This window comes from Photinus pyralis, unplaced genomic scaffold, assembly GCF_008802855.1.
Source record: "Photinus pyralis isolate 1611_PpyrPB1 unplaced genomic scaffold, Ppyr1.3 Ppyr1.4_LG8, whole genome shotgun sequence".
NCBI classification, from domain to species: domain Eukaryota; kingdom Metazoa; phylum Arthropoda; class Insecta; order Coleoptera; family Lampyridae; genus Photinus; species Photinus pyralis.
The window spans coordinates 769,370-792,801 of NW_022170819.1; the positions used below are offsets into that span (position 1 = coordinate 769,370).

General features: G+C 36.9%; 3 protein-coding genes across 9 annotated transcripts; all 3 read right to left on the minus strand.

Annotated features, from left to right (window-relative positions):
- Nucleotides 1–652: 652 nt before the first annotated feature.
- LOC116177588 (nudix hydrolase 10) lies at nt 653–2,113 on the minus strand. 2 transcript variants are annotated; one of them, XM_031496602.1, is made up of 4 exons: nt 1,886–2,113; nt 1,719–1,837; nt 1,297–1,388; nt 653–1,249 (listed from the first exon to the last, which is right to left on the minus strand). In XM_031496602.1, the coding sequence occupies exons 1-4, from the start codon at nt 1,969–1,971 to the stop codon at nt 668–670; spliced, it is 879 nt and encodes a 292-aa protein (XP_031352462.1). In that variant the 5' UTR covers nt 1,972–2,113; the 3' UTR covers nt 653–667. The 2 variants fall into 2 exon arrangements, with proteins under 2 accessions (XP_031352462.1, XP_031352463.1); XM_031496603.1 differs by having other exon boundaries at nt 1,719–1,834; nt 1,886–2,110.
- Nucleotides 2,114–6,155: 4,042 nt separating this feature from the next.
- Nucleotides 6,156–21,136, minus strand: LOC116178559 (sodium-dependent nutrient amino acid transporter 1-like). 3 transcript variants are annotated; one of them, XM_031498092.1, is made up of 10 exons: nt 21,056–21,136; nt 20,672–20,760; nt 15,123–15,197; nt 11,715–11,988; nt 11,434–11,668; nt 10,822–11,386; nt 10,594–10,770; nt 7,053–7,152; nt 6,729–7,000; nt 6,156–6,680 (listed from the first exon to the last, which is right to left on the minus strand). In XM_031498092.1, exons 2-10 carry the CDS (start codon nt 20,705–20,707, stop codon nt 6,525–6,527), a joined length of 1,890 nt encoding a protein of 629 aa, XP_031353952.1. In that variant the 5' UTR covers nt 20,708–20,760; nt 21,056–21,136; the 3' UTR covers nt 6,156–6,524. The 3 variants fall into 3 exon arrangements, with proteins under 3 accessions (XP_031353952.1, XP_031353951.1, XP_031353953.1); XM_031498091.1 differs by lacking the exon at nt 21,056–21,136 and having other exon boundaries at nt 20,672–20,846; XM_031498093.1 differs by lacking the exons at nt 20,672–20,760; nt 21,056–21,136 and adding an exon at nt 15,388–15,764.
- A 55-nt stretch (nt 21,137–21,191) lies between these two features.
- Nucleotides 21,192–23,387, minus strand: LOC116178560 (sodium-dependent nutrient amino acid transporter 1-like). Of its 4 annotated transcripts, XM_031498098.1 has the most exons (5): nt 22,448–22,585; nt 21,782–21,881; nt 21,558–21,734; nt 21,410–21,504; nt 21,192–21,357 (listed from the first exon to the last, which is right to left on the minus strand). In XM_031498098.1, the coding sequence occupies exons 1-5, from the start codon at nt 22,451–22,453 to the stop codon at nt 21,199–21,201; spliced, it is 537 nt and encodes a 178-aa protein (XP_031353958.1). In that variant the 5' UTR covers nt 22,454–22,585; the 3' UTR covers nt 21,192–21,198. The 4 variants fall into 4 exon arrangements, with proteins under 4 accessions (XP_031353958.1, XP_031353955.1, XP_031353956.1 ...); XM_031498095.1 differs by lacking the exons at nt 21,192–21,357; nt 21,410–21,504; nt 22,448–22,585 and adding exons at nt 22,596–22,772; nt 22,825–23,387 and having other exon boundaries at nt 21,603–21,734; nt 21,787–21,881; XM_031498096.1 differs by lacking the exons at nt 21,192–21,357; nt 21,410–21,504; nt 22,448–22,585 and adding exons at nt 22,596–22,772; nt 22,825–23,387 and having other exon boundaries at nt 21,673–21,744; nt 21,787–21,881.
- Nucleotides 23,388–23,432: the final 45 nt, after the last annotated feature.

Genomic DNA, 23,432 nt, shown 5'->3' on the forward strand with positions numbered 1-23,432 from the left:
TCGAGTCAGGTGTCTTGTCATTTTTACGCCGATGACTCACAGCTGTACCCGAGTTTTGCACCCGAAGATGGTGATCATGCAAGTTAATTAATTAAGATCTAAGCAAACTCAGCAAATTCTGTAAAGATCATAAAGTAATATAGAATCCTAACAAGTGCGGTGTTATACTATTTGGTATAGGAGTGATGATAGGCAATGAATAATTAACAATATCGACATTAAAATAAATGGAGCAAGTATTGCAATTATGCGTTTGGATCGCTTGATAATATTCAGTTTCGTGATGTGGTTGTATGTATTACCTTTTTCTGCAGAGAAAAACTGTAGCTCCTTTGCCACCTATGGTGTGAAATGCAATTAGGCTAAATTTATAGAATCTGTTTTATATTATTGGTCAATTTAAATGTGAGTGAAATATTTAGTGTAATTTTCCCATTTTCGCATTACTTTTGGGATTTTGGCGTTACTTTCAATGCATCAATAAAAGAATTCAATTTAATATCATACTTACCTCAAATTAGTACCTACTTTTTCAAATTACTATAAATTTCAGTGAAATAATCAGTATGTTGTTAACCATAACCATTAAATTCTCTTACACATCCATTTCGCCGACTTTCCACAAGTCGAGTCTACATAGAAAAGTGAAAAATAGCAAAATAGATTTTTACTTCTCATCAATTTTCGTTGCATAATGAACAGTATACGCCTTTTTCAGCAATGAATGTATACCATGCTTACAATTAATTGTTATACAGTTTGATTTATAATTTAAATAAGTTTTAATAAAAAATTTATTTAATTCGGTTACTGAGTCGTGATCTAAGTATTCATCAATCTTCATCCATTGGCATTCACTGATTTCTCTATCACATTTCTCTATGTCGGTTGAAGTTGGTATTAAACTAACAATGAAGTAGAGATCAGAACAACCAAACATTCGCTCATGAGCTTGTGTCATAGTAAGCATTGAATGGAACTCCGTACTAATGTGAGTTTCTTCATATACTTCACGTATTGCCGCATCAACGATGTTTTCAGCAGGTTCCACATAACCGCCAGGTAGCTTCCACCAGTTGGTAAATCCATACCTTTCGCGCACTACTAACAACTCAGATTTATCGTTCACCACCACAGCTCCAACTCCAACCATTGTATGAGCATATGATGGAACGTTGTTCTCTTCCTTTGGAAGCCATCTAAACATCATAACATAATCAGTGTTTGCATGATGAAAATTAAAGCCTTTCTAAAAATTTCTCTATTGCAAGTATACTAAGTCAAAGATCTACATACTTTAGCCAAGATTGGTACCCAATCCGACTGCTGAATGTCCACCTTAAACCAAATGCCACGTTTTTTGCTGGTTTCCCATACCTTCATTGACTCTGCAAGCACATAACTTGAAGAACTGACATGCGCATGGTAGGGTTGTTACACAATCATTCACTCTGAAGCTCCAATAACTCCCTAAGTGCTTATCAGATGAATAACTTTATTGATAGGTTGGAAATGGTTCTAAAAATGTAAACTATGTATTAGCAAAGAGATAGTAAATGAGTAACGTAGTATCTGTAGGATATTACGCGATAAAGCATAATTTCATCATTCTTTAGCGTCTATTGATTGTTGTATATTAAAAAAATTGGGTTAATGAAACGATAATGAACTTGAAGAATTGTATAAAAACCCTGCTCATAAGAAATAAAAAGACATACCCTCCAAAGTGGCAAGAAAGTTAGGCAATTCGCAGTTTTCCTTCTGGGAGTCGACAGTAACGCCATTGAATCGATCCGTAAGCCCTTTGAACGGTTGTATTGCCGCCGACATGCTACTACTGGCAGTATGAATCCTTGAAACTAAATTTAGATGATCCACTACTTACTTGCTCAGGTTACGTAAGTTCAATCTCCGATAGAACTTACATGGTACTACTTTTCTGTTTATTAGATTAATTAAGAGCGAGGGCATTTATTCAACTTTGTGGGTAACATTTCGATGTCTATGTATATTTATATAAGCAGTCACCTGATGCAGATGTCAGTGTCACTGTTAGAACGATGAAATGGAAGGGGTGGGTCGCATTCAAGTCAAATTTGGAAACTAAGCCATTGTAGCTGAAACGTGTTCAATGATTGGTGGAAACGGTGTACTTCGATTGAATACGTAGTTTGAGAACAATAATTAGAAGGGCTACACAGGCCCTATTACGCATTTTACTACACAGAAAAGTAGAATTTTACTTACAAACGCCAGCGTACACATTTTCATGTTGTAGGCAACACAACATGCATATCAATATATCCGAACAAAATCTTACAGGCGCACAAGCATGTCATTAAATTTTCAGCCGATATTGATTTCAGTATTTTCAGAAGAAATTGATACCGTAAAACAAATGGAAAGCGTTATAAGTATTATAAAGCGAAATTGAAATCTGAGACGGTGAACTACAATGGAGGGGGGGGGGGGGCTTATACTGTTAGTCTTCTATACGACTACACCCAATGTAAATTTCCATAAGAGCGCCCGCCATGAAAATTCCAGTTGTTTTAAAAAAAAAATTTTTTTTAAGAACTATTTTATAAATTTAGACCTTTATCTACAAAATGTTCGGACTATTTTTTTAAAAAAGATTATAGCAACTGAATACCAATTGTTTAAAGATTTGATGTTTTGCACCTGCGCTAATCTGTTTTATTTTTTTGCTCTTGATCAAGACGATTTATGGAAAAAGTAAATCGACAGTTTTTTAAATAAGTTGCTTCTAAACATTACCCCAAATTGACTGGAGGTGATCTCTTAATTTGCGCAGTTTATTTGAAAACCAATTATACTACAGCGGTAATCACTTCTCCTTCTACTGTAATAAATTCTAATAAATTGGAAAAGGATCGGTTACAGTCATATTGATTATTGTTGATTAGATATTCCCAATCACATTCAAACAAAAGAATGAAAAATAAATTCATTCCCGAATCCGTTAATGGACGATGTACTTTAGTTATATAAGAGCACTCTGTGGGCATGTCAACATCTTTGGAAATAAAATTTTATCCTAAATTTTTATAGAAGAAAAAGATGTAGACCTACAAGCAAGGGCCAAAGACTGGGTAAAATATCGTAGAATCCATAATTTCAAACAGTTCCAAGATAGGGCTACTAGTTCAAAAGTTACAGCCCTTTGAATTTTCTTTCGAAATTGGTTTCTAGTCCATAACTTTTGATTGAGAAGTCCGATTGAAAAAGTACGAATTGATTTGGATTCTACGCACCCTAATTAATAAGAAAAAGTGTTTTCCCGAGAAATTTTGGTGCAGTCGATTTTTGGTAAAAAAGGAAGGTTATACACTGTCCTTTTTTGAGCCCCGAAGAAAAAATTGTCTCAGATCCACCCGGAAAAAAATTTTCTTATAGAATGTGGCCTGTAGAATCCATAATTTCAAACAGTTCCAAGATTGGGCTACTAGTTCAAAGGTTACAGCCCTTTGAATTTTCTTTCGAAATTGGTTTCTAGTCTATAACTTTTGATTGAGAAGTCTGATCGAAAAAGTACGAATTGGTTTGGATTCTACGCACCCAAATTAATAAGAAAAAGTGTTTTCCCGAGAAATTTTGGTGCAGTCGATTTTTGGTAAAAAAAGGGAGGTTATAACTGCCTTTTCGACATCGAGCGGCGAACGTAACATAGTCAAATATACTAAAAACCGAGGAATTTTCGTTTTCTTTTCAGATTTTGACGATTTTAACCCTGAAGGACCAGTTTGCCGAAAATAACTACTGAATGCGCTTTGAAAGTAGACTAAATTGTTTATAATTTGAGGCTACAACCGTTTCTATAGACGTAATAGTTTACGAGATAATGCTTTTCAAAGTTTATCGATTTTTTCAAAGTCGAAAATTGTTAGCACTATTTTGTTGTTCTGTAATTCTATAAAAGAAAACGAGAGGTGTAAATAATATTCTTAATTAAACTTCAAAACCGTCATTTTATAAAAAGAAATTTTGTTTGACTTCCATCTAAGTATATTTTCCCTTCTTGGACGAGCACGGTTGAGCATCGTCCATTTCCTCACTTGAAAGGTTTGTGGCTGGATTGTCAATATCTTGTGTAACATCTCTCCACAATACATCCTCCACCATTTCTAGATCAGAAAAAAATCAGGGAAAATAAAAAACGGCATCAAATTATTGTAAAGTAAAAATATCCAGCACTGAACTGAACAGAACTAAATCAAACGATTACACTCTTGGATCTTTGACATTAACAGCTAATGATTTAGGATTTAAATAATGTTACTACCACCCTGAAGTTACTTAGAATGGTAGTAGAGATAGAATACTCATTAACGATGATCGGTATTAAAAAGAAAATGCCTATCTCAATGCAAATCAAATGGCAACGCTGGAAAAGGAATATGAAAGGAAAAGATAATCTGATAAACAGGTCAAAATGGCTTGAGGAGGAGTCAAATATTGCATGTGAAATTTTACCAACAACGTCATAACCCTGGTCATAACTATAATGGCACCAATTTTATAACGTAGAGAGAAAAAATGGATTGTGGCATTTTGTTTTAATTTGCGAGTGTGTAAAGTCAATGTCGGGATTTCCCTTTGTGCTAGGACCCAGCTGTATCCTGAGTCTGGTCTTGAAAGTTAATACAATTGAAAATAATGGTAATTATGCGCTAGTATAGTCCGTAATCCGTGCATAGACGCTTTAATATCTACATCCGAAAGCACTGGAAGATTTCACATTATTCAAATTTTGGCAATTATTAATGCTTCATACAACAAACTTTTATAATATAATCAATCTCTTCATGGCAATATTAGAGCTATCGAACTTAATTGATTAATTAACTTTCTTTCAAACTTATATCCCCGATTTCCTGTAAACAAATTCTGGAACATGTTCGCTTCATTCGTATAAGAACGCTAAGACCGGGTACAAGTACAATTATTCGAATTAGATATTTGAAATACGAGTACCTACTACGAAAAGGGAATTTATTGGAATAGGTAATAGATGAATATCGAGTATTTGTTTAGTTGAAGTTTAAGTAAATTAGGTGAACTAATTAGAATTCCATTTAAAGTTTTGCATCGTCCGAAACTAAGGACGTTTTATTCGCATACAAACGCTATTTAGGAGATTCTTGGAGAAGGAACAACATTCAATGTTTTTGAGCTGACGCCGTGACGCGACGTTTCATTAAAACGATTTTAGCACATACGCAACGTGATTCATATTGATCGTACTTTTGAGAAGCTTCTGTCTATCTGTACTGTAGTACGTCTTTTTTTTTTTTTTACAGTATCAAAGAAAATGAATGGCTACTAAGAACATTACTCGGAGGTTATAAGAAATTTAGTAATAGGCAATTCTTACGTGCCTTATGGTAGATAATGTAGAATACTTGAGCCCGTTGGATGTATGAGCGATAACTAAAATGTATAGTATATACAAGACAGTGATTTTTCTCTACTTTCTCGTGGAAATTTGGTAGGGCAAGTTAAATTTATGGGCGTCATAACGCATGAAAGTACCCTGGAATTTTAATCCTAAAAATTTAATAGAACCGGGAGTTTAAATACTAAAAGGGAACGAAAACGATAATTAAAAATTTCTTTTGCATTTTATAAGAGTAATTATCTTTCAGTTGAGCAGGTTATAACAAGTCTCTGGAGCAGGGTGAAAAGGAATACACAATTAAGTAAAAGTTGCTTTTCCAGTGGTAGGTACAAGTATTAAGTCCATTTTTCAATAGCATTAGATAGAAAATTCCGCCGACATTAACGTTAGTATAAAAATCCAAGTTATTGTGTAAGTTTCAGTTCGCCTACTACAAATTTATAGTCCACTAAAATCGGCTAGTGACCCGGAACCGTCCAAATTTTCTAATATATTGTTACGTTTTTTACCATTAATATGTATATCGCATTCTTTCGGTGATAAATTTGAGTATTTTCCTTTGACTATACAGAGGGTATTCTGCTAACTTTTGGGAAAGTTGTTCTCGAACTCTTTCACATTTTTACTTCGGAAGGCTTTTAAACTGCTTCTCAAACAAACTTTACCTTTTAAAAGTTATCTTTCGGAAGGTTAAAAATACTTTTCCAAGTCGGTCAATTTTATTGAAGCGGGCAAATTAAAAATAACACGTTTATTCAAAATAAATATTGGCCGAAGGTTTTTGTACAAGCTTAAACAGAGTAGTGACGCGAATTGAAAGCTACATTTTTAATTAATGCACATTTGTCACGCCATAAATTGTCCATTTACACAAACAACCGCAATTCTTGCCAGAAATTCACAAATCAAATTACTGTAGGCTACGACACTTTTGGTAAAATTACATATTTTTCGATAGTTTAAGCACTTGGAATTGTCGTGGGGCGTGTGCCCATGAAAGTCTCTTTAAAATACAATTTAACATAAGTTACATACACCAAATTACACATTAAATCGAGCCAAAAAATAGTAAAAACGGACTGTGCCCAAGCACGATAAATAAATATCATCTTCCAATTAAAAAATTAAGCTTGCGTGTTATCCATATTTTTCCACTAGATGCGACTTCCGCGGATTTTCTAAGCTTCTCCTCTTTCCAAGCCAAGCGCACGCTGTGATTTTCTGGTCCCCAGTTCGTTGTATTGAAAGTCTCCCATATCATCTAAGCGGAGGGTGACTCAGAGAGCAATTTGTGGCGATGAATACTTACGGCAGGAAACCCAAATTTTCTATTCTTGTAAAAACTCACACCAAAGAACGAGGCAAATATCATCACGCTTACGCAAACAATGGCCCATCCAAGTCCCAAAGCCAAATCGGATATTTCGTACGACCCATAATCTAATCGCGTCAGAGTGGCGAGGGAGTAGATGAAAACGATTATGAGAAACAATGGCGTAATGATGGTCCACGTAATTCTCCAGTAAATTCCCACCTTTTGTTTAGTCATAAACTCGAGGTCGTTGCAAAAGTTTTCAGAACCTACAACGCTCAGTATTATTTCCATGTAGGTATATACTACAGTTGCACTTACCGTAACACCACATAAGAGTAACTATCTCAATAATGGCAAAGACGAAGATTACCATGTTTCCGCCGAAGAAATCCACCACAGTTAAAATGAACTGTCCACCCTAAAATTTTCCAAATTTTTCATATAAGCTCAGTGACTGATAAGTATTACAAGAAGTGAACAGTTAAAATTAAAAACCTTTCATTAAAAACATCTTTTGGATAAATTTGTGTAAGAAAAAATAGTATATTTTCGGCGGCTAAACACAGGCGCGCCATGAAAAGTAATACTCCATACTACTATTTTATAGTAATGTACAAAGCGGAAAATATCAATTTTTAGAGACATCTCTAATCTAATCAATTTTCACAGCATATGTATCTGTTGGTGAAGGACCTCACAACGAACTGATGGAGAAGATGTAAGATGATCCAGACACAATCACCCACCCATCTTACAGGAGTGTGAACTTCCTGTGGCGGAAAGAGTTTCAGGGAGAGAACAAGAGAGAGATAATAAAATTAATTACGTTGACTAATGTGAGCAAGCCGATGTTACTTGAGGGAGAGTATTCCTGAAAACGAATTTTGTCACAAAAGTAGATGGAGAACTCTGTATACCGGGTGGTGCCTAGCGCGACGCAGCATAGGGATTTCAATGGTAATTTCTTTATAGTTAATTACTGGCTCCCCTAATTATTTTAGAGCAAAAGTCTAAATAAGTTTTTTTTAGAGAAACAAATACTGAATCTGTTCATGCTATTATTCATAATTTTCCGTTTGTCAAAACCGTAGAAATCAACAAAGTAAAAAGGTTCATTTTACAATAAATCAGATATGCCTTGGAATTACCTAAAGAAACAGCGATCACGTTTCATTATTTGCCTTTGACGTATATTAACTTTATACTTGTTTATAAATTAGTTAAAGAACTGAAAGAGCAATAACGTTCAAAATGTCCATCAAAACCATCAGGAAAACGACAATACATTCAACGTTTTGGCTGCAGTAGCGGAAAATCCGAATATAAGTTTAGGAACAAATCTGTTTCAAATCAGTTTTTTTTTCTTCGATTATGTAGGTACCTACTCTGATTCTCTCTGATAAACAAATAGTATCTGATGCAGGTGCAGCATACATTCTCTAAAAAAACATTACCCAATTGCCGCTTTTTCTTGCATGTGATAGTTGTAACAGAATTAAATATGAAAATCGTTCGACGTCAAATAACGATAACTTAGATGCGATGCGCTTGTAATTTGTTAAAAGATTCCAAAGCATCACTGATTTATAAAAATGTAATTTTTTATTTTGTCGATTTCTACGGTTTTGAAAAATGGAAAATTATAACTAAAAGTATGAACAGATGCAGTATTTTTTTCTCTAAAAAAAACTTATTTAGACTTTTGCTCTAAAATAATTAGGGGAGCTAGTAATTGACTATAAAGAAATTACCATTGAAATCCCTATGCTGCGTTGCGCTAGGCACCACCCTGTATAGGAACCGAGGTGAACCTTTTTACTCCTAATTGACAGTACGGGTAGAAAGAGGGGGGAGGGGGGAGTCAAAGTTTGTTCGGTGATAAAATTTGCAGCTGCGGATATTCTGAATTTTCTTGAATACTTTCAATAAAATTGTACACAATTTTTTTAGGAACCTATGGTTATTTTGAATATAAGTCAAAGTCCATTATAGCATATTAAGTATGGAGAACGGTAAGGGATTTTTACCGTTCGAATAGACAATTGTTATTGTTATGAGAACGGTAACCCTTAACGTTCGACGTGCTTATATCATTTTTGCGCGACCGGAATTAAATTATGTCACATAATATATAATCACAGATTTAATATTTAAATCTGTGATATAATGCACTGAGAAATTAAGAAGCGGACTAAAGGTAACCAGTTTATTTGTCAAAACTGAAATTAATAATTTCACAAAATTGTGCATGTGTCTGTGTAGTTTGCTAGCTTTTGCACTTCCGTTATGAGCGAGGTGTTCGACGGTGGCCGAATGGTATGTCGAAGATTCCTTTACAGAACAAAATGGAAATTGCAGATAAAATTTTATCCACTGATAGTGACATTAAATTGAAATGTGTTAAGAAAAACGAAAGCACATCTTCAAACACATTCAATTGATCTTTTTTGCTTCAGGTTCAAATGAAGAACGTGTTCTTTTTATAGGAAACAACAGCACAAATTCTACGTCTAATCTTTATTCAATGGTTTAATGTAGTAATAATTAAATTTAAATGTAATGTAAGACTTTGAGTGTTTATTTTGAACTGATTGTTTTTATAGAGACGTCGGTATGTATTTTTACCCGAAATCGTATTTCTTGATTAATATAATAATTCTTGATTAATACCAATCTGTCAATGATGACAGGAGTCATTATAGACATTTAGCAATGTGACAAGTGCGGCCGGTAAAGTGACAGGTGGCAGGAAAAGTAGACTGGTCTGCCTCCGTCATGGAAACTAAAGCCCCATTCACATAGGTGGTAGTGCAGTGCTGTTGCGGTGCGGTGCCTTTGTATAAAAGTTTGAAATACGTATACCCATATGACAATTCACAATGACATGTGCAGTGCAGACGAATTGCAGCCGCGTGCCGAAAGTATGTAAACTTCAAACTTTCTGCACTACCTTAGCAAGCACCAATAGAAGCGCAACATTTGTCGTGGCGATCTGTCAAAGCAAATTTGCTGCTGCTGATTGGTCATACTTATGTAGGCGGGCCAATTTTGCGGTGATTGTGAAAGCAAATGTCAACATGACAGCACCAACCCGCACCGCATAACAAGGCAACAGCATCGCACTACCACCTATCTGAATGGGGCTTAACACTTTCCTGACACAAAGTAGGCATGAAAATGAATGTTTCATGACGATTTTGGGTAAAAATACTTACCGACGCCTTTTTAAAAACAATCAGTTCAAAATCAACAGTCTTACAATACATTTAATCTTTAATTATTGTTACATTAAACCTACAATTTGTGCTGTTGTTTCCTATAGAAAGAAGACGTTTATTCATTTATACCTAAAGGCCCTAAAGCAATAGATATCAATGTGTTTGAAGATGTGCTTTCGTTTTTCTTAACATATTCCAATTACAATTTTGTTCTGTAAAGAATCTTCGACATACCATTCGGCCACCGGCGAATACCTCGCTCATTAAGTCATTATGGAAGTGCAAAGCTAGCAAACTACATCAGAGACATGCACAATTTTATGAAATGATTAATTTCAATTTTGACAAATAAACTGGTTACCTAGTGATGTATTTATTTATTTATTCTGCTCGTTAATTTCTTATAGTGCATATTTATATTAGTTGCATAATTTTAATTTCGATCGCGCAAAAAATGTTATAAGCACGTCGAACGTTAAGGGTTGCCATTCTCAAACAATTGTCTTCGAACGGTAAAAATTCCTTACCTATACTTATACTTAATATACTATTGCCGCCGTCGTAATTATGATATGGTTTTTTGGCTATTTGCCTAACTATAATAATTACACCCTCAGGTCACTACTTTAGATAGAACTCACCGGCGTGATGTACACCAATCCGACCAGAAATCCAAATAGCGCTGTCGCCGCCGAAACCTTCCAAGGTTTAATTGTAGGGAAATTGTCCATGATCATTGTGTTTGCGCATCCGTGAAGTGCTACCAAGCTTCCAATTCCCAAGACGAAAAGCATAATGAAGAAGAGAATTGCAAAAAGCTGAAACGAATTATTGGTTTACCCCACGCCAAACTGGTACCAACAACGTACCCAGGGAACGCTTTGAAATTTTGCAATTGCATCAGGATAGGAAATGAATGCCAAACCCGTGCCTCCCGATTTAACAACGTCCTCAACCGGCACGTTTAGTTCATGTGCCAAGTTGCCCAAGATGCCGAAGATTGTCGTACCCGCCAAAAGAGAAGTAAAGGTATCCAATGTCGTTACGACCAATGCATCTCTGTTGATGTTGTGGTCGAAACTGTTGTAAGACGAGTACATGATAATGCTTCCAAGTCCGACGTTCAGTGAGAAAAAACATTGGGTAACGGCAGCGTACCAAACCTCTGCCCTCGCCAATTTACTCCATTGAGGTGTTACAAAATACAACATTCCCTCAGTGGAGCCCTCTAATGTTACTGCTCGTATTAAAAGCGCACCCATAACAACGTATGGAAACAGGGCGAGAAAGTAGGAGACTTTCCCAGAACTTTTTACTCCCTTGACGGAAACCGCAAAAGTTAAAAACCAGGCTACTAGCAGGCACAGTGTGAGTCTCCATTCGGGAGGACCTACTCCATCATTAATCTGCTCCTTTTCTTTCAACACTTCCTTTCTGAAGCGGAAGGTGTTAGAAAGTCAATGTTTTTGCTACATACTTACGTAAACCACAGTTCGGAAGAACTAATCTTGTTCCGACCAGTCACACTCTCCGTATCCTTGGATGAAACGCATGTGACATTTCTTTGAGAATTTTCCGTTTCCCACTCCACTTTACAGTGTGACCAAGGAAGATCAGAAGTAAATGAACTTACAAGATAGAATAATGTCAACGCCATTAGTGAACAGTAGTAGGTGGCTATACAAGTACTGCCCAGCAGTTGACCATACCCTATTCCTGAAATCCACAATATATGTTATGGAACGATTTCATAATGGTCAACCTTTAATTGCGGGGCTCAAGCTTGAAAATGACTGGACGTTCCCTCTGCTTGTAAACTGTCCTAGTGCCATCTCCAAGTAATACAAAGGACGCCCAATTACTATCAGCACAACAATGTAAGGTATCAGAAAAGCTCCCCCGCCATTTTCATACGCCGTAAACGGAAATCTCCATATGTTCCCCAAACCTACCGACATAGCGATGCACGACATGAGAAACTCCAACCCATTTCCCCATTGCGCTCTTTCAGTTTCGATACCGTCGACTTTGATTTTCTGTAATGAAAAGGGATAATTAAAGTCTACACAGTTAAAGCGGGGTAGGTACACAGTATTTTTAACGAATTCCTCTTAAAATTAAGCGTTCAAGTTAAGAGGATTTAATAAAAAGGAGGAATAAACCTAATGCGATTATTCAAATCTGTTATTTAATGTTCGGAATACTCCGTTCGGCTTAAATAAGATAAATCGCGAAGAAATGGCACTGCTTTTAAAGGTTGTAGTAATTAAACTTTTGCTGCGGCACTTACATGTAATTAACAAATGTAATTTACGTTTCATACTTCACTGCTACGTCCCATGATCGTTCATGTGCGAATCCGTAAAACTTTGAAGTTAATTGAAAGGTCATCAATTGATATTTTTTGTAACAATTTTTAATTGAATTGAGCTTTTACTACTGCTCTTCGACTCCCACGTTAGAGTTGATTAGAACTCAACTGCTGCCTGTCGAAGCACAGTGGAAAAACCATCATACATTTAAACGCTGTTCTCCAAATAGGTAGAATTTCGGAAAAACGTCGAGTGATTTTTATTATATGAGGCTCGAAGGTTAGCTATGGTGTGGAAAACACAAAACGGGGACGATTAATCCTTCGGGCTTAGAAATTGGCGTTGAATATTGGTGTTGGTGGTGTTGCATATTTGTTTCACGCTTAAAAAGGAGTAAACATGGAAAAGGTTTAATTCTGAGACTGTGCTTTGCTGGGGTACACTTTAAATCGAGAGAACGTTCAGCGTATTGTGCTTTATAATCAAAACTATCGAGTATAAAACTCGGTATAAAATTAAAAATTAATTCAAATTTGCAATTCTTAGAATTTTGAGTTTGAGTTACAACTCGGAATGTTAACTATAATGAGTCTTTTTGGACGCCTTCTACACTCTAGTTCGTGTTTGGCAAGAACAACATCGAAGGCTTAAGAAATGTTACATGTGATAAATATCAACCAAAAGGATGTCACGATATCCCTTTTTCGATGGTGGTGGGTAAAGCGCTGTGGGGAATTTTAAAATGCGGTACTCTCATTCGAATGGATGTTGTTTAAGTTGATAGTCCAAGAACTTTTAGTGGAAAAACAAACAAAGCTGTTTCTATTCAAAGCACTACTCTTTATATTTATTTATTAAGTGTGGTAATAACTGTTATAAGTTTTTAAATAATGTATAGGTAGTGGGAAATGTGTCATTCGTAGTTTACGCAAGTAGGTAACACGAAAAATACGTAACTGGCCGCACGTGCTTTTTTCGTGTTTATGTTTCAGGCGTCTACCTTCAATAGTGCGAAGGCTGTCTATCAAGACGCCCTTTAAACTTTTATCAAACCCAAACGTTTGCAAATTTAAATTATGCATACATACCTAACGTCCGCCATACTGGTATACGCAGGGACAAAAGAAACATATATAACGGGGCGACTAAAAGATGAACGTGATGAGAAAATGAAGCTGTTACAAATTGCCGAGTTTACTTATAGCTTACTAAGTTTATAAAGAATTAAAAATGTTTCATTTCAAATTAACCCAGCGATTATTTTCGTTTACGGCCGGAAATAAACTCGGAAATGTAACCTTAAAGCAAAATGTAAAAAGGATCGTTTAGCTTTATCGGTTGGCGGGTTGTTTTACTAAAATATTTAATCACGCCTTAAAATTGTTCTACTTCCGCTAAATGAAATTTGAAAGTTTAAAGCGGCGCGTCCTTTGAACGCGGTGTCTTCTGGATCAACAGTGCTCGAGGAGAGGTTAAATCAATATTGAACTTCAGGACAAATTTTGTTAGTTTTATGCCTTTTTTATTCGATCTGTAAGATTAAGAAATCCCGATGGCAAATATCTACTATACTTTTGAGAGTCTACATTATCCATATATCTCAAACATAAATAAGAACTAGGTACTTCAAACAAAACGGAAAGTATTTTTCCAATAGTCTGACAAGAATCTGTTTCACATTTTTTCGTAAGGAATGTACTAACAGTGGTTTAATCTGAATATTTTGGGCTTGATCTTAAGCAGACAATACTTTAATTTAAATCTAGAAAGTAAAATAAAATATTCGCCACGTGTATTTTAACCAAGATGTGTCGACATTTTTCAGATAACGTACCTTAATGTCCAAGAAAACCGAACTTGATACCTACCTACCTTTCCATGTCCATTTTTAATACGATTTTTATCAAAATCTACTGATTTCATTGGAAAAAAGTGGAAATGATCTTGACGTCCAAGATAACCACCGCGCGCGTTCAGACAAAAAGATGTCAAAAGCTTCTTTCACTAGGTACTTCGTTAGAGAAATCTAGAAACGCTGCATTGATTCTTTGCAAATAGAACACAATTCTCTAATTTCAATACCTGAATACTACGTAGTTGAAATGCATATTACGTAAGTCGATTAGGATTAACTTTTTACATGTTATTTTTTATTTCACTTTTTATTCGGGAATTCCGTTCCCAAGAAGTTGAATAATTCACAAATCATGACAGCACAAAACTTGTTTCATGCAGCAAAAAAGAGCACAAAGTTACGTATAGGCGTTGAAATTCCGTTAATAAATTGAAAAATTAGAGTAACTCAAAAACTCAATACGTTCAAAACGCTTTTATTAGTATCAGCGTTAAAATATGTTACTGTAGCAACTCTTTTTAAATTAATAGCAGAAACTCGTGAATGTACCAAGAGTATATGCAGAACAGCTAATCCTCCCTAACGTTCGCAATGGTAAAAAAAAAACAAGGCGGATGCATTCAACACCAAATACAGCTATTTTCAGATAGCTAAAATCGTTAGTAGACGAAGACATTCCAGATGTTGAAAATAGCTCCGTTGCCCTTTCAATGCCAACTTGTAAATCCGGCTCATTGTTGTGATCTACGTAACTAATTTGTGATGTACATGGTGACTGAATAATACCCCTAACCACAACCAATAAATCATTTCCATTGAGGCGGAGTAAAACAGAAAGCAATCCAGTATAGCAATCGATTGGCAAAGTTTGGTACAGACAGACGTATCTACGATATGAGCATTTCCAAAAGTTCGCCCAAAAAGTTATTGTTCTATAAGCAAGGTCAATTGCTAATTTAATACCAGACACTTAAACAAAAGTAAAAAAGACAGATCCACTTACCGTTTCTGAATCCTTTGTCGCCCTGCCATTTTCTCCGTTTTCGATTTGAAACCCTGGATTATCCTGACCAAATTTCTGAAACACAATTACAATTAATATTTTAATAACTATGATTGCCGTCCATTTGCCTTGGGTACTTAATTACACGGTTCGTGCTGTGTAAAAAAAATTTAAAACCGTTACCCATGACAAGACACTAATATGCAACTGCAAGGTTTCACACTTTCACAACTATAACAAAGAATTAAATATGTAAAGCAATCACCTCCGCGTTTGATGTCATCTCAAATAACCAACAGAATGCAGGTAACGAGTGCAGCTAACGTACGGAATGAATTATATTTGATAGGTAAATAATAGTCGCCTAATGATAAAAACCATGTCGAATTTGCTAATTTCCACCGTAATTGCGACGACGTGGTGGGGTATGGCGAGATAGCATTGCTGTTCCTTTATTTTCCTTACTTATCATCTTAATCACTTTGTTTGTTAAGGTTTAAGTGAAATGTAATGAGAGGGATTTAAGATAAATGGTCCTTGATCGTTTTTTACCAACCCATAATAGTTGTAGATGCCTCTTTGGTATGTCACATCTCAGTTTGAGGTTTGGCTCTCTAACATAATTTAAGATAATTTGATATGGATGCACGTTACAGATCTGTTAAATTACCTATAGTTTTCTGAAATTTCCAAAATTATCTACTTACTAAAGATTATTCTTTTTTATTGTGAGTTATGCGGTTGTTCACAATGGATTCTGCATGTAACGTAATACTTTCGATCCTTAATGCGAGTCTTTTCCTCTTTATTATTTGTCTAAATTACACAAACTAAAAACCAAATCCAAATAATTGTTAATTTGCAGAATTTCATCTGACGCACCAGTACCTATTCTCTTATTTATTTGTAAAATTGAATTAGAATTGAATATAGAAATGAGTGCATAAAAAATGTCGCTGCTTCCTGGACTATAAGGGTATTTTTAAATTGTTCTCGAGGTACATTTAAGTCGTTTTTCCAAGATAACTTATCTATAAATTGAGTTCGAACAATTTCCAAAATTGCTATAAGTTCGTAATATCTAGGCAATAACGCCCCGAAAATGAGGTCTCCTTTTTTCATTTACAAAATATGGCACCCTAATAGCCCTCGACGTTACCCCTAAAAAAAAAAGATTATTTGAAAACATTTTAAGAAATCCCGGCGTTATTGCCTAGCTAAAGCATTCACCTTTCACATAGCGTAGGCGGTACAACTGAAAATCGAGGTAAATGCTGCACTTTGTGACAAAAGCATGAAACTCGGTACACATGTTTATTAGGTCCAAATAAAACTTTTGACCCGCAGCACCCACCGAAATTTTCGTGTGGGTTCAAAATTTGAACACTTTTGTTCAAAAGGGTGTTCAAGGTTTTAAACCTGTAAAAATTGACGAATTTCGGCATTCTAGGGGTCGTTTTTGAATGATTTAGGGTCGCTGGTGCCAATGGCGGCATTAAATAAGTTTCATATCTGACCCTTAGGCCTCAAATTTGGATTATTTTCAAAATAATGGTTAAATTTGTATTTGATAGTTTTAACCCTGCGTGATGTTTCGGATGTCGATTCCAGCTAATTTGGACGTGCACTACACACTAGAAATGTTATATTGAAGTTAAAACAGTTTCTGGTGTGTAAATAGGCCGTTAATCGTTCAATAATTTGTTCAAAATTTGGAAATGCCATACTTGAAGGATATTTTGCCGTTCTTGGTGTCGTTTCCATATAATTTGTGGTTGCTGATGCTGATTTTGTATTCAGAAAACAGATGCGACTCATAGTTGGGCCCTTTTCATACTATTTTACCTATTAAGAGGGAATGTTCGGCGCAGTCATGCCCTTGTTGCCCCGGATTGCAACAACTATTGAATGACAAAGAAAGACGAAAGAGAGGGGCATTTCATTAAGATTCGGAAGTGGACATGTTCTCTGACGGGATATGTCGCCTATGTTTCCATTATTGCCCTCCCGTCATCGTTTGTTGGGAAATCTGTACTTCCAGTCAGTCTTGAGTTCACTCCACGACAAGTAACATCACGCAGCGAGCTAGTTCCGTCCGACTCGTGTCCCTGGAAATGAGGATATTGCAACGATACCGTGAAACGCGATCGATCGCGACGCAGTGCCTGGGCTTTTCCTGAAGTCGCCAAGGCAGCCCCCAAAGTACATCAGACGGCGGGCGATACTATTAGGCCGCGAGTCACAGGCGTTTTAGGCCCTGCGCGTCGCTGTAGGAACTCTGCGAGACCGTTACCACCATGACCTGACTAGCCAGAAGCTGGTGGTTCTGGCGGCGCCAGTCTCACTGGTCAGCGGTGCGCTGGCAAGTGTGTTGTTTATGCCAGAGCAATTCAACAAAAAACTTGTGTGTTCTGCCAGTAATCCAGTGCTTGCGAAGCGTAACACGAGCTATCTATCTCTTGGTACGAACTTGGAGCAGTTACCTATGCAGTACCCTATGCATACACGCTAGAGGCCGGTTATCTGGTGCAACAACTCAACGAATGGAGGGGATTTTAAAGCTGCTTTCATTCATTACCAAGCAAAGTGGCACAAAGCCTGTGCATCGAAGTTCCAAGGGACTAAATTTGATAAACTTTTACTAAAAGTGTAGTCTTCTACCAGTGCTATTGATGTACCTGAAGAGGCACTAGACTGGCGGCCAGAACCAGCTTCTGGATGGTCATGGTGGTAACGGTCTCTCAATATGCGCTTAGAGTTCCTACAGCGACGCGCAGAGCCTAAAACGCCTGTGACTCGCGGCCTAATCGTATGGCAGGCTGTCTGATGTACTTTGGGGTTGCCTCGGCGACTTCAGGGAACGCCCAGGGACTGCGTCGCGATCGATGGTGTTTCACGGTATCGTTGTGATATCCTCGCTTCAAGGCAAGGGCGTCGCCAGAGGGGGCGGGGGAGGGCAGCGGCCCCCGTTTAGAGATGAAAAAAAGTAGCAAAATGCAAAGCAACCAGTCCAAAAACCCAAGTGTCATGGTTTTCTTGACCGATAATTGCTTATTACAATTATTGTGGTTGTAGAGGTAAGACAGTACAAGAGTAAAAGTTTATGTGCTCTGCACTATACCTACAATTAATAATTTTTTTATCCTTCATATGTCAACTTGCCCATTTCTGGGCCATCAGCTGGAGACACTCTTGTTTAAAGGGGCACGAGTCGGACGGAACTTGCTCGCTGCGTGATGTTACTTGTCATGGAGTGAGCTCAAGACTGACTGGAAGCACAGATTTCCCAACAAACGATGACGGGAGGGCAATAATGGAAGCATAGGCGACATATCCCGTCAGAGAACATGTCCACTTCCGAATCTTAATGAAATGCCCCTCTCTTTCGTCTTTCTTTGTCATTCAATAGTTGTTGCAATCCGGGCCAACAAGGGCATGACTGCGCCGAACATTCCCTCTTAATAAGTAAAATAGTATGAAAAGGGCCTAACTATGAGTCGCATCTGTTTTCTGAATACAAAATCAGCATCAGCAACCACAAATTATATGGAAACGACACCAAGAAAGGCAAAATCCTTCAAGTATGGAATTTCCAAATTTTGAATAAATTATTGAACGATTAACGGCCTATTTACACACCAGAAACTGTTTTAACTTCAATATAATATTTCTAGCTAGTAGTGCACGTCCAAATTAGCTGGAATCGACATCCGAAACATCACGCAGGGTTAAAACTATCAAATTCAAAATTTAACCGTTATTTTGAAAATACTCCAAATTTGGGGCCTAAGGGTCAGATATGCAACTTTTTAATGCCTCCATTAGCACCAGCGACCCTAAATCATTCAAAAACGACCCCTAGAATGCCGAAATTCGTCAATTTTTACAGGTTTAAAATCTTGAACACCCTTTTGAACAAAAGTGTTCAAATTTTGAACCCACACGAAAATTTCGATGGGTGCTGCGGGCCAAAAGTTTTATTTGGACCTAATAAACACGTGTACCGAGTTTCATGCTTTTGTCACAAAATGCAGCGAAATAGTACATTATACATATATCAAGGTAGAGAAGTCCACTATTATTGCCTGAGCACCAAGATTACATCTCGAGGCGCTTACGCCGAGGGGTGTAAGGTGCGAAGGCAATAATAGACTTCTCTACCGTGGTATATATACTATTTTTTTCACTACTAGCACCTGAAATCCTCTAAATTAACATATTATATTGATAAGAGAGTTAACGGTTGGACAGAATTGTTTGTTTCTTAATTTAACATGTCAATCAAGTACGTGGAAGTACAAGTCAAACAGGCCGTATTTTGTTCTATCATTGAGATATTTTCAGAGTAATTTCGTTCGAATTTTTTCAAATTGTGATAATTTTAGGTATGTAATTTCTCTGGAAATTGCGAATGGTGGCAATTATTCGTTTTAGAGAACTTGTCTAAACGTTCATTGAGCGAGATTTCGGGTTGAGTTTTCTAAAAGTGACAGCGTGACAGTTCTCATTATTGACTACTAGTTAATAATAAAAAATTATTAACCACTTTGAACAAATGCCGAGAAAGCCTACTTTACAAGTGGAAAAAAGGTTAATAATCATGTCATCAGACGCTAGTAGTGAAAAAAAATTTGTACCGCCTACGCTAACAGGAATATTCGACCTCTTCCGTATCTTCACTCAGAATTCAGATATTCGTGGAACGAAATAAAGCATTTTCGGGCAACGAAATGGGTGTACTGTCCAGCCTTAAGTAAAATATTGAAATAAAAGTCCTTAGGTTATTACTCATTCCTTTTCCTTGTCTGTCAGAATTGATTCTAAAAAAAACCCCATTCAATTAATGATAATTATTTAATTTGAGTTTGCTCATGTGCAAAAACAAATCAAAATACTATCATGAGCGCAAAACAATATATTTTTTTGGGTTCCTGGCATATCATAAAGCCAAATCTCCTCAAACAAATCATATCAAACTTTATTATGTTCTGGTCCCTGTACTACGGCCTTCACACCTATTTTATCTTCTCACTCGCTTAGATGTCCGTCTTCCTAAGAGGAGCATTTAGGAGCAAGAGACCGAAAGAGTGTGACAGAGAAAGAAGCAGTCGCCTCCGTGGGCACTCTCTAAAGGCCACTTTCAACTTTTTTCATTTCATTACTGCTCTTCTAGTATAAAAACAGTCACGTCAATAATCGCCGGTAGCCGCCCACTGCAAAACTGGTCGCTGTGAGGTGTACACAAATATATATTTTCATCTCTAGCTAGTACACCTTAGGATCCCTGAATTCCGTGTATGAACTTCGATTTTTTAATCGAACCCTGAAGGGTAGCTTGCGACCAATATAAAATAGACCAAATGTAACCGGTTTATTGGGTTTCATGTCTTGGAGCAAGAATACCTGAAATTCAAGGATCGGTATCCCTCTGTTTTGGTTTATTCTGTTACCCAACCGATACTTATATAGGTATATCCATACATCCCTCTTGATTATGTGCCATAAAATAAAATAGAAATTTGTCGTTAATTCTAATTGTAATGACTTACCTGTACGTAAAAACCGCTTTTCTGGGAGCATCGCATTGTTTAATGCATTTGGTAAACACACCCAATAAAAGTTATGATCGCATTCGTCTCTGAAAACGCAACGAAACACTGCAGCTACTAAATATGAAATCAATTTAAATACGATTGTGAGGGCTTCCTGCGCTACGATTTCTACAGGGAAATCATGCCAAGGAAATGTCTTGCCGCACCAAATTTTATAGCTGGTAGTAGTATAGTAGGATTTTTTTACTATGCGAGACATAATATGAAACGTTTTATTACATTGATTTTATAATCTAAAGCATTGTAAGAATTATATGCGAGAGAAGGGATGTCTAATTAATTTATGCTATTTGGGATATAACGTGGTTTTTAGGGACTTACCGCCTAAATCTCGAAAATAATTAAAATGTAGGCAGCGGACGACGTGCAAAAACAAACGTTACTCCATTGCATGACTAGGTACTTAATTTAATCAGCTTTAATGGGAGTTACATGGCAATGATTTTATTACGCTTACACGATCACTATCTCATCGACAAGAGGAACTTAATTTTTCGCACGAACCAGCTTTTATTGGTCGAAGTGACTTCTTCAAGTCTCTTCACTTTGAACTGCCTCCAATCCGCTCGAAGATACGAATTCTGCGGTCCCCAAGATTTAAAGCTTAGCGACTCACGTACGGCCTACACAAACGATCAAGTATTAATTGCGGAATTTTTACTGTTTTGACCTTACTTGCTTAAAGCCCATTTTTCTGTTAGTGAATAAAAATATGATCCAATGAAGGACTGGTTGTAAAATCCCCAAAGCGAACAACGACCACCCTACCACTATCAAGAGAAACGTCATGAAACAAAAGAAAATGCCTCGGACATGCACTTACTCATTAACATCTTAGGAACTTCGTATTTTCCATTTTTTAACGGTTGCATACTTAACAAGCAGTACACAAAAACAGCAATCAGTATAAGTGGGGTAATAAGGCTCCAGCAAATTCTCCAATATGATCCTACTCTCCTTTCACACATGAACTCTATATCCAAACATACGTTTTCTACGCCTGTAACATACTGCTTAAAGTGTTTCTCTGCTCAATACTTTACTCACCATACCACCAACATATGGCCAGCATCTCTAGTATTACTAGTGCAAAGGGAAGAAAAGTACCCAAAAAGTAATCAACCGTGACTAGCACAAATTCTCCGCCCTAAAAGGTAGAATAAAATTCCGTTCACAAAGATTTTCATAAGCGCTAGACTGTCTTTCATATGAAAGGAATCTGTTGAGTTATTGAACCTTAGTTTCCTTTCAAGTTTAAAAATATATCGATCGTTTGACATCTGAGGTATGGTACAATAAGTAAATGAGACAACGTTTCCCCTTTAAGATACAAATTTATTCCTTGTTGGTAATTTTCATAGATCAAGACTACCTTCAACAAAAATTTATAGCAATTTCTTATACAAATCAAAATGATTACGGTGCGATATTTTCTAGAATCAGGGCTTCCTTTCTTGAATAGATAGCGCCTTAGAGCTGGACAATTTATAAACTACAAAATTGGATCCATTGGGGGAAATACAGTTCAAACTTTCTTCAATCTTCCTCGTACTATTACGTTTTATTGTATAGAAATAATTGTGCAATGATTTTTTAATCTCTAATCGAATAATGCACAGGGTGTTCCATTTACAGTAATCAAATTTTGGTGTGCCACGTGTTTATAACCCACCCTGTGCAATTGAAATTATCAGCGACCCTGGCAACACGTACCTGCATATTAATTTACAAGCAGCAATACATCGTCGTCGATATGTAACATTAAGTATTGTTGTAACAACTTCAGTGTTGCCAACATAAATGAAACACTCGATTCTTTAGAAAAAGACACTTGTGAACGGAATATAGGCTGAACACTTACCGGTGTGACGTACACTAAACCGAATAGAAACCCCACCAAGCATATCGCCGCGGACACGTACCAATCTTCAACCATTGGGTACACGTCTTTAATTGCCGATAGGGCGCATACGTTTGTGCCAATCAAGCTACCGATCCCAAGCACGAAGAGCATGGCGAAGAACAGGATGGCGAAAAGCTGCGAACAAAATTGCTAGGTTGCGGCCACGATTCCTAAGTACTCTACCAACCCATGGAACATGTTTAAAGCGGGAAATGGCATCGGGGTAGGAGACAAAGGCGAGCTTCGCCCCACCACCTGAGACGACGTCGTTCACTTCAACTTTGAGAGTGTGTGCGAGGTTTCCGAGAACTCCAAAAATGGTTATTCCGGATATTAGGGACGTGATCGTGTCGATGGTTGTAACTATCATGGCGTCTCTGTAGACGTTATGCGTAAAGCAGTTGTACGATGCGTACATTACTAAGTTTCCGCTTGCGATGGCCAGCGAGAAGAAGCACTGGGTAATTGCGTTGTACCACACTTTCGGTTCGACGAGCATCTTCCATTGCGGTTTGAGGAAATATAGGATACCATTAACCGATCCTTCGAGAGTGACGGTTCGGATTAAAAGAGTGCACATAATGACGCATGGGAAGAGTGCCAAGAAATATGCTGCTTTCCCCGAGCTGCGTATGCCTTTGATGGTTATCAGAAAGAGCACACTCCAGGTGACTAGTAAAAATATTGAAAGTTGTAAGTCGGGCAAACCTATTCCATTATTGATATCGGTCGTCTGTTTCAATACCGCATTCCTGAAAAGCACTTTGAACCAACATATATTTTTGGGTAATACTT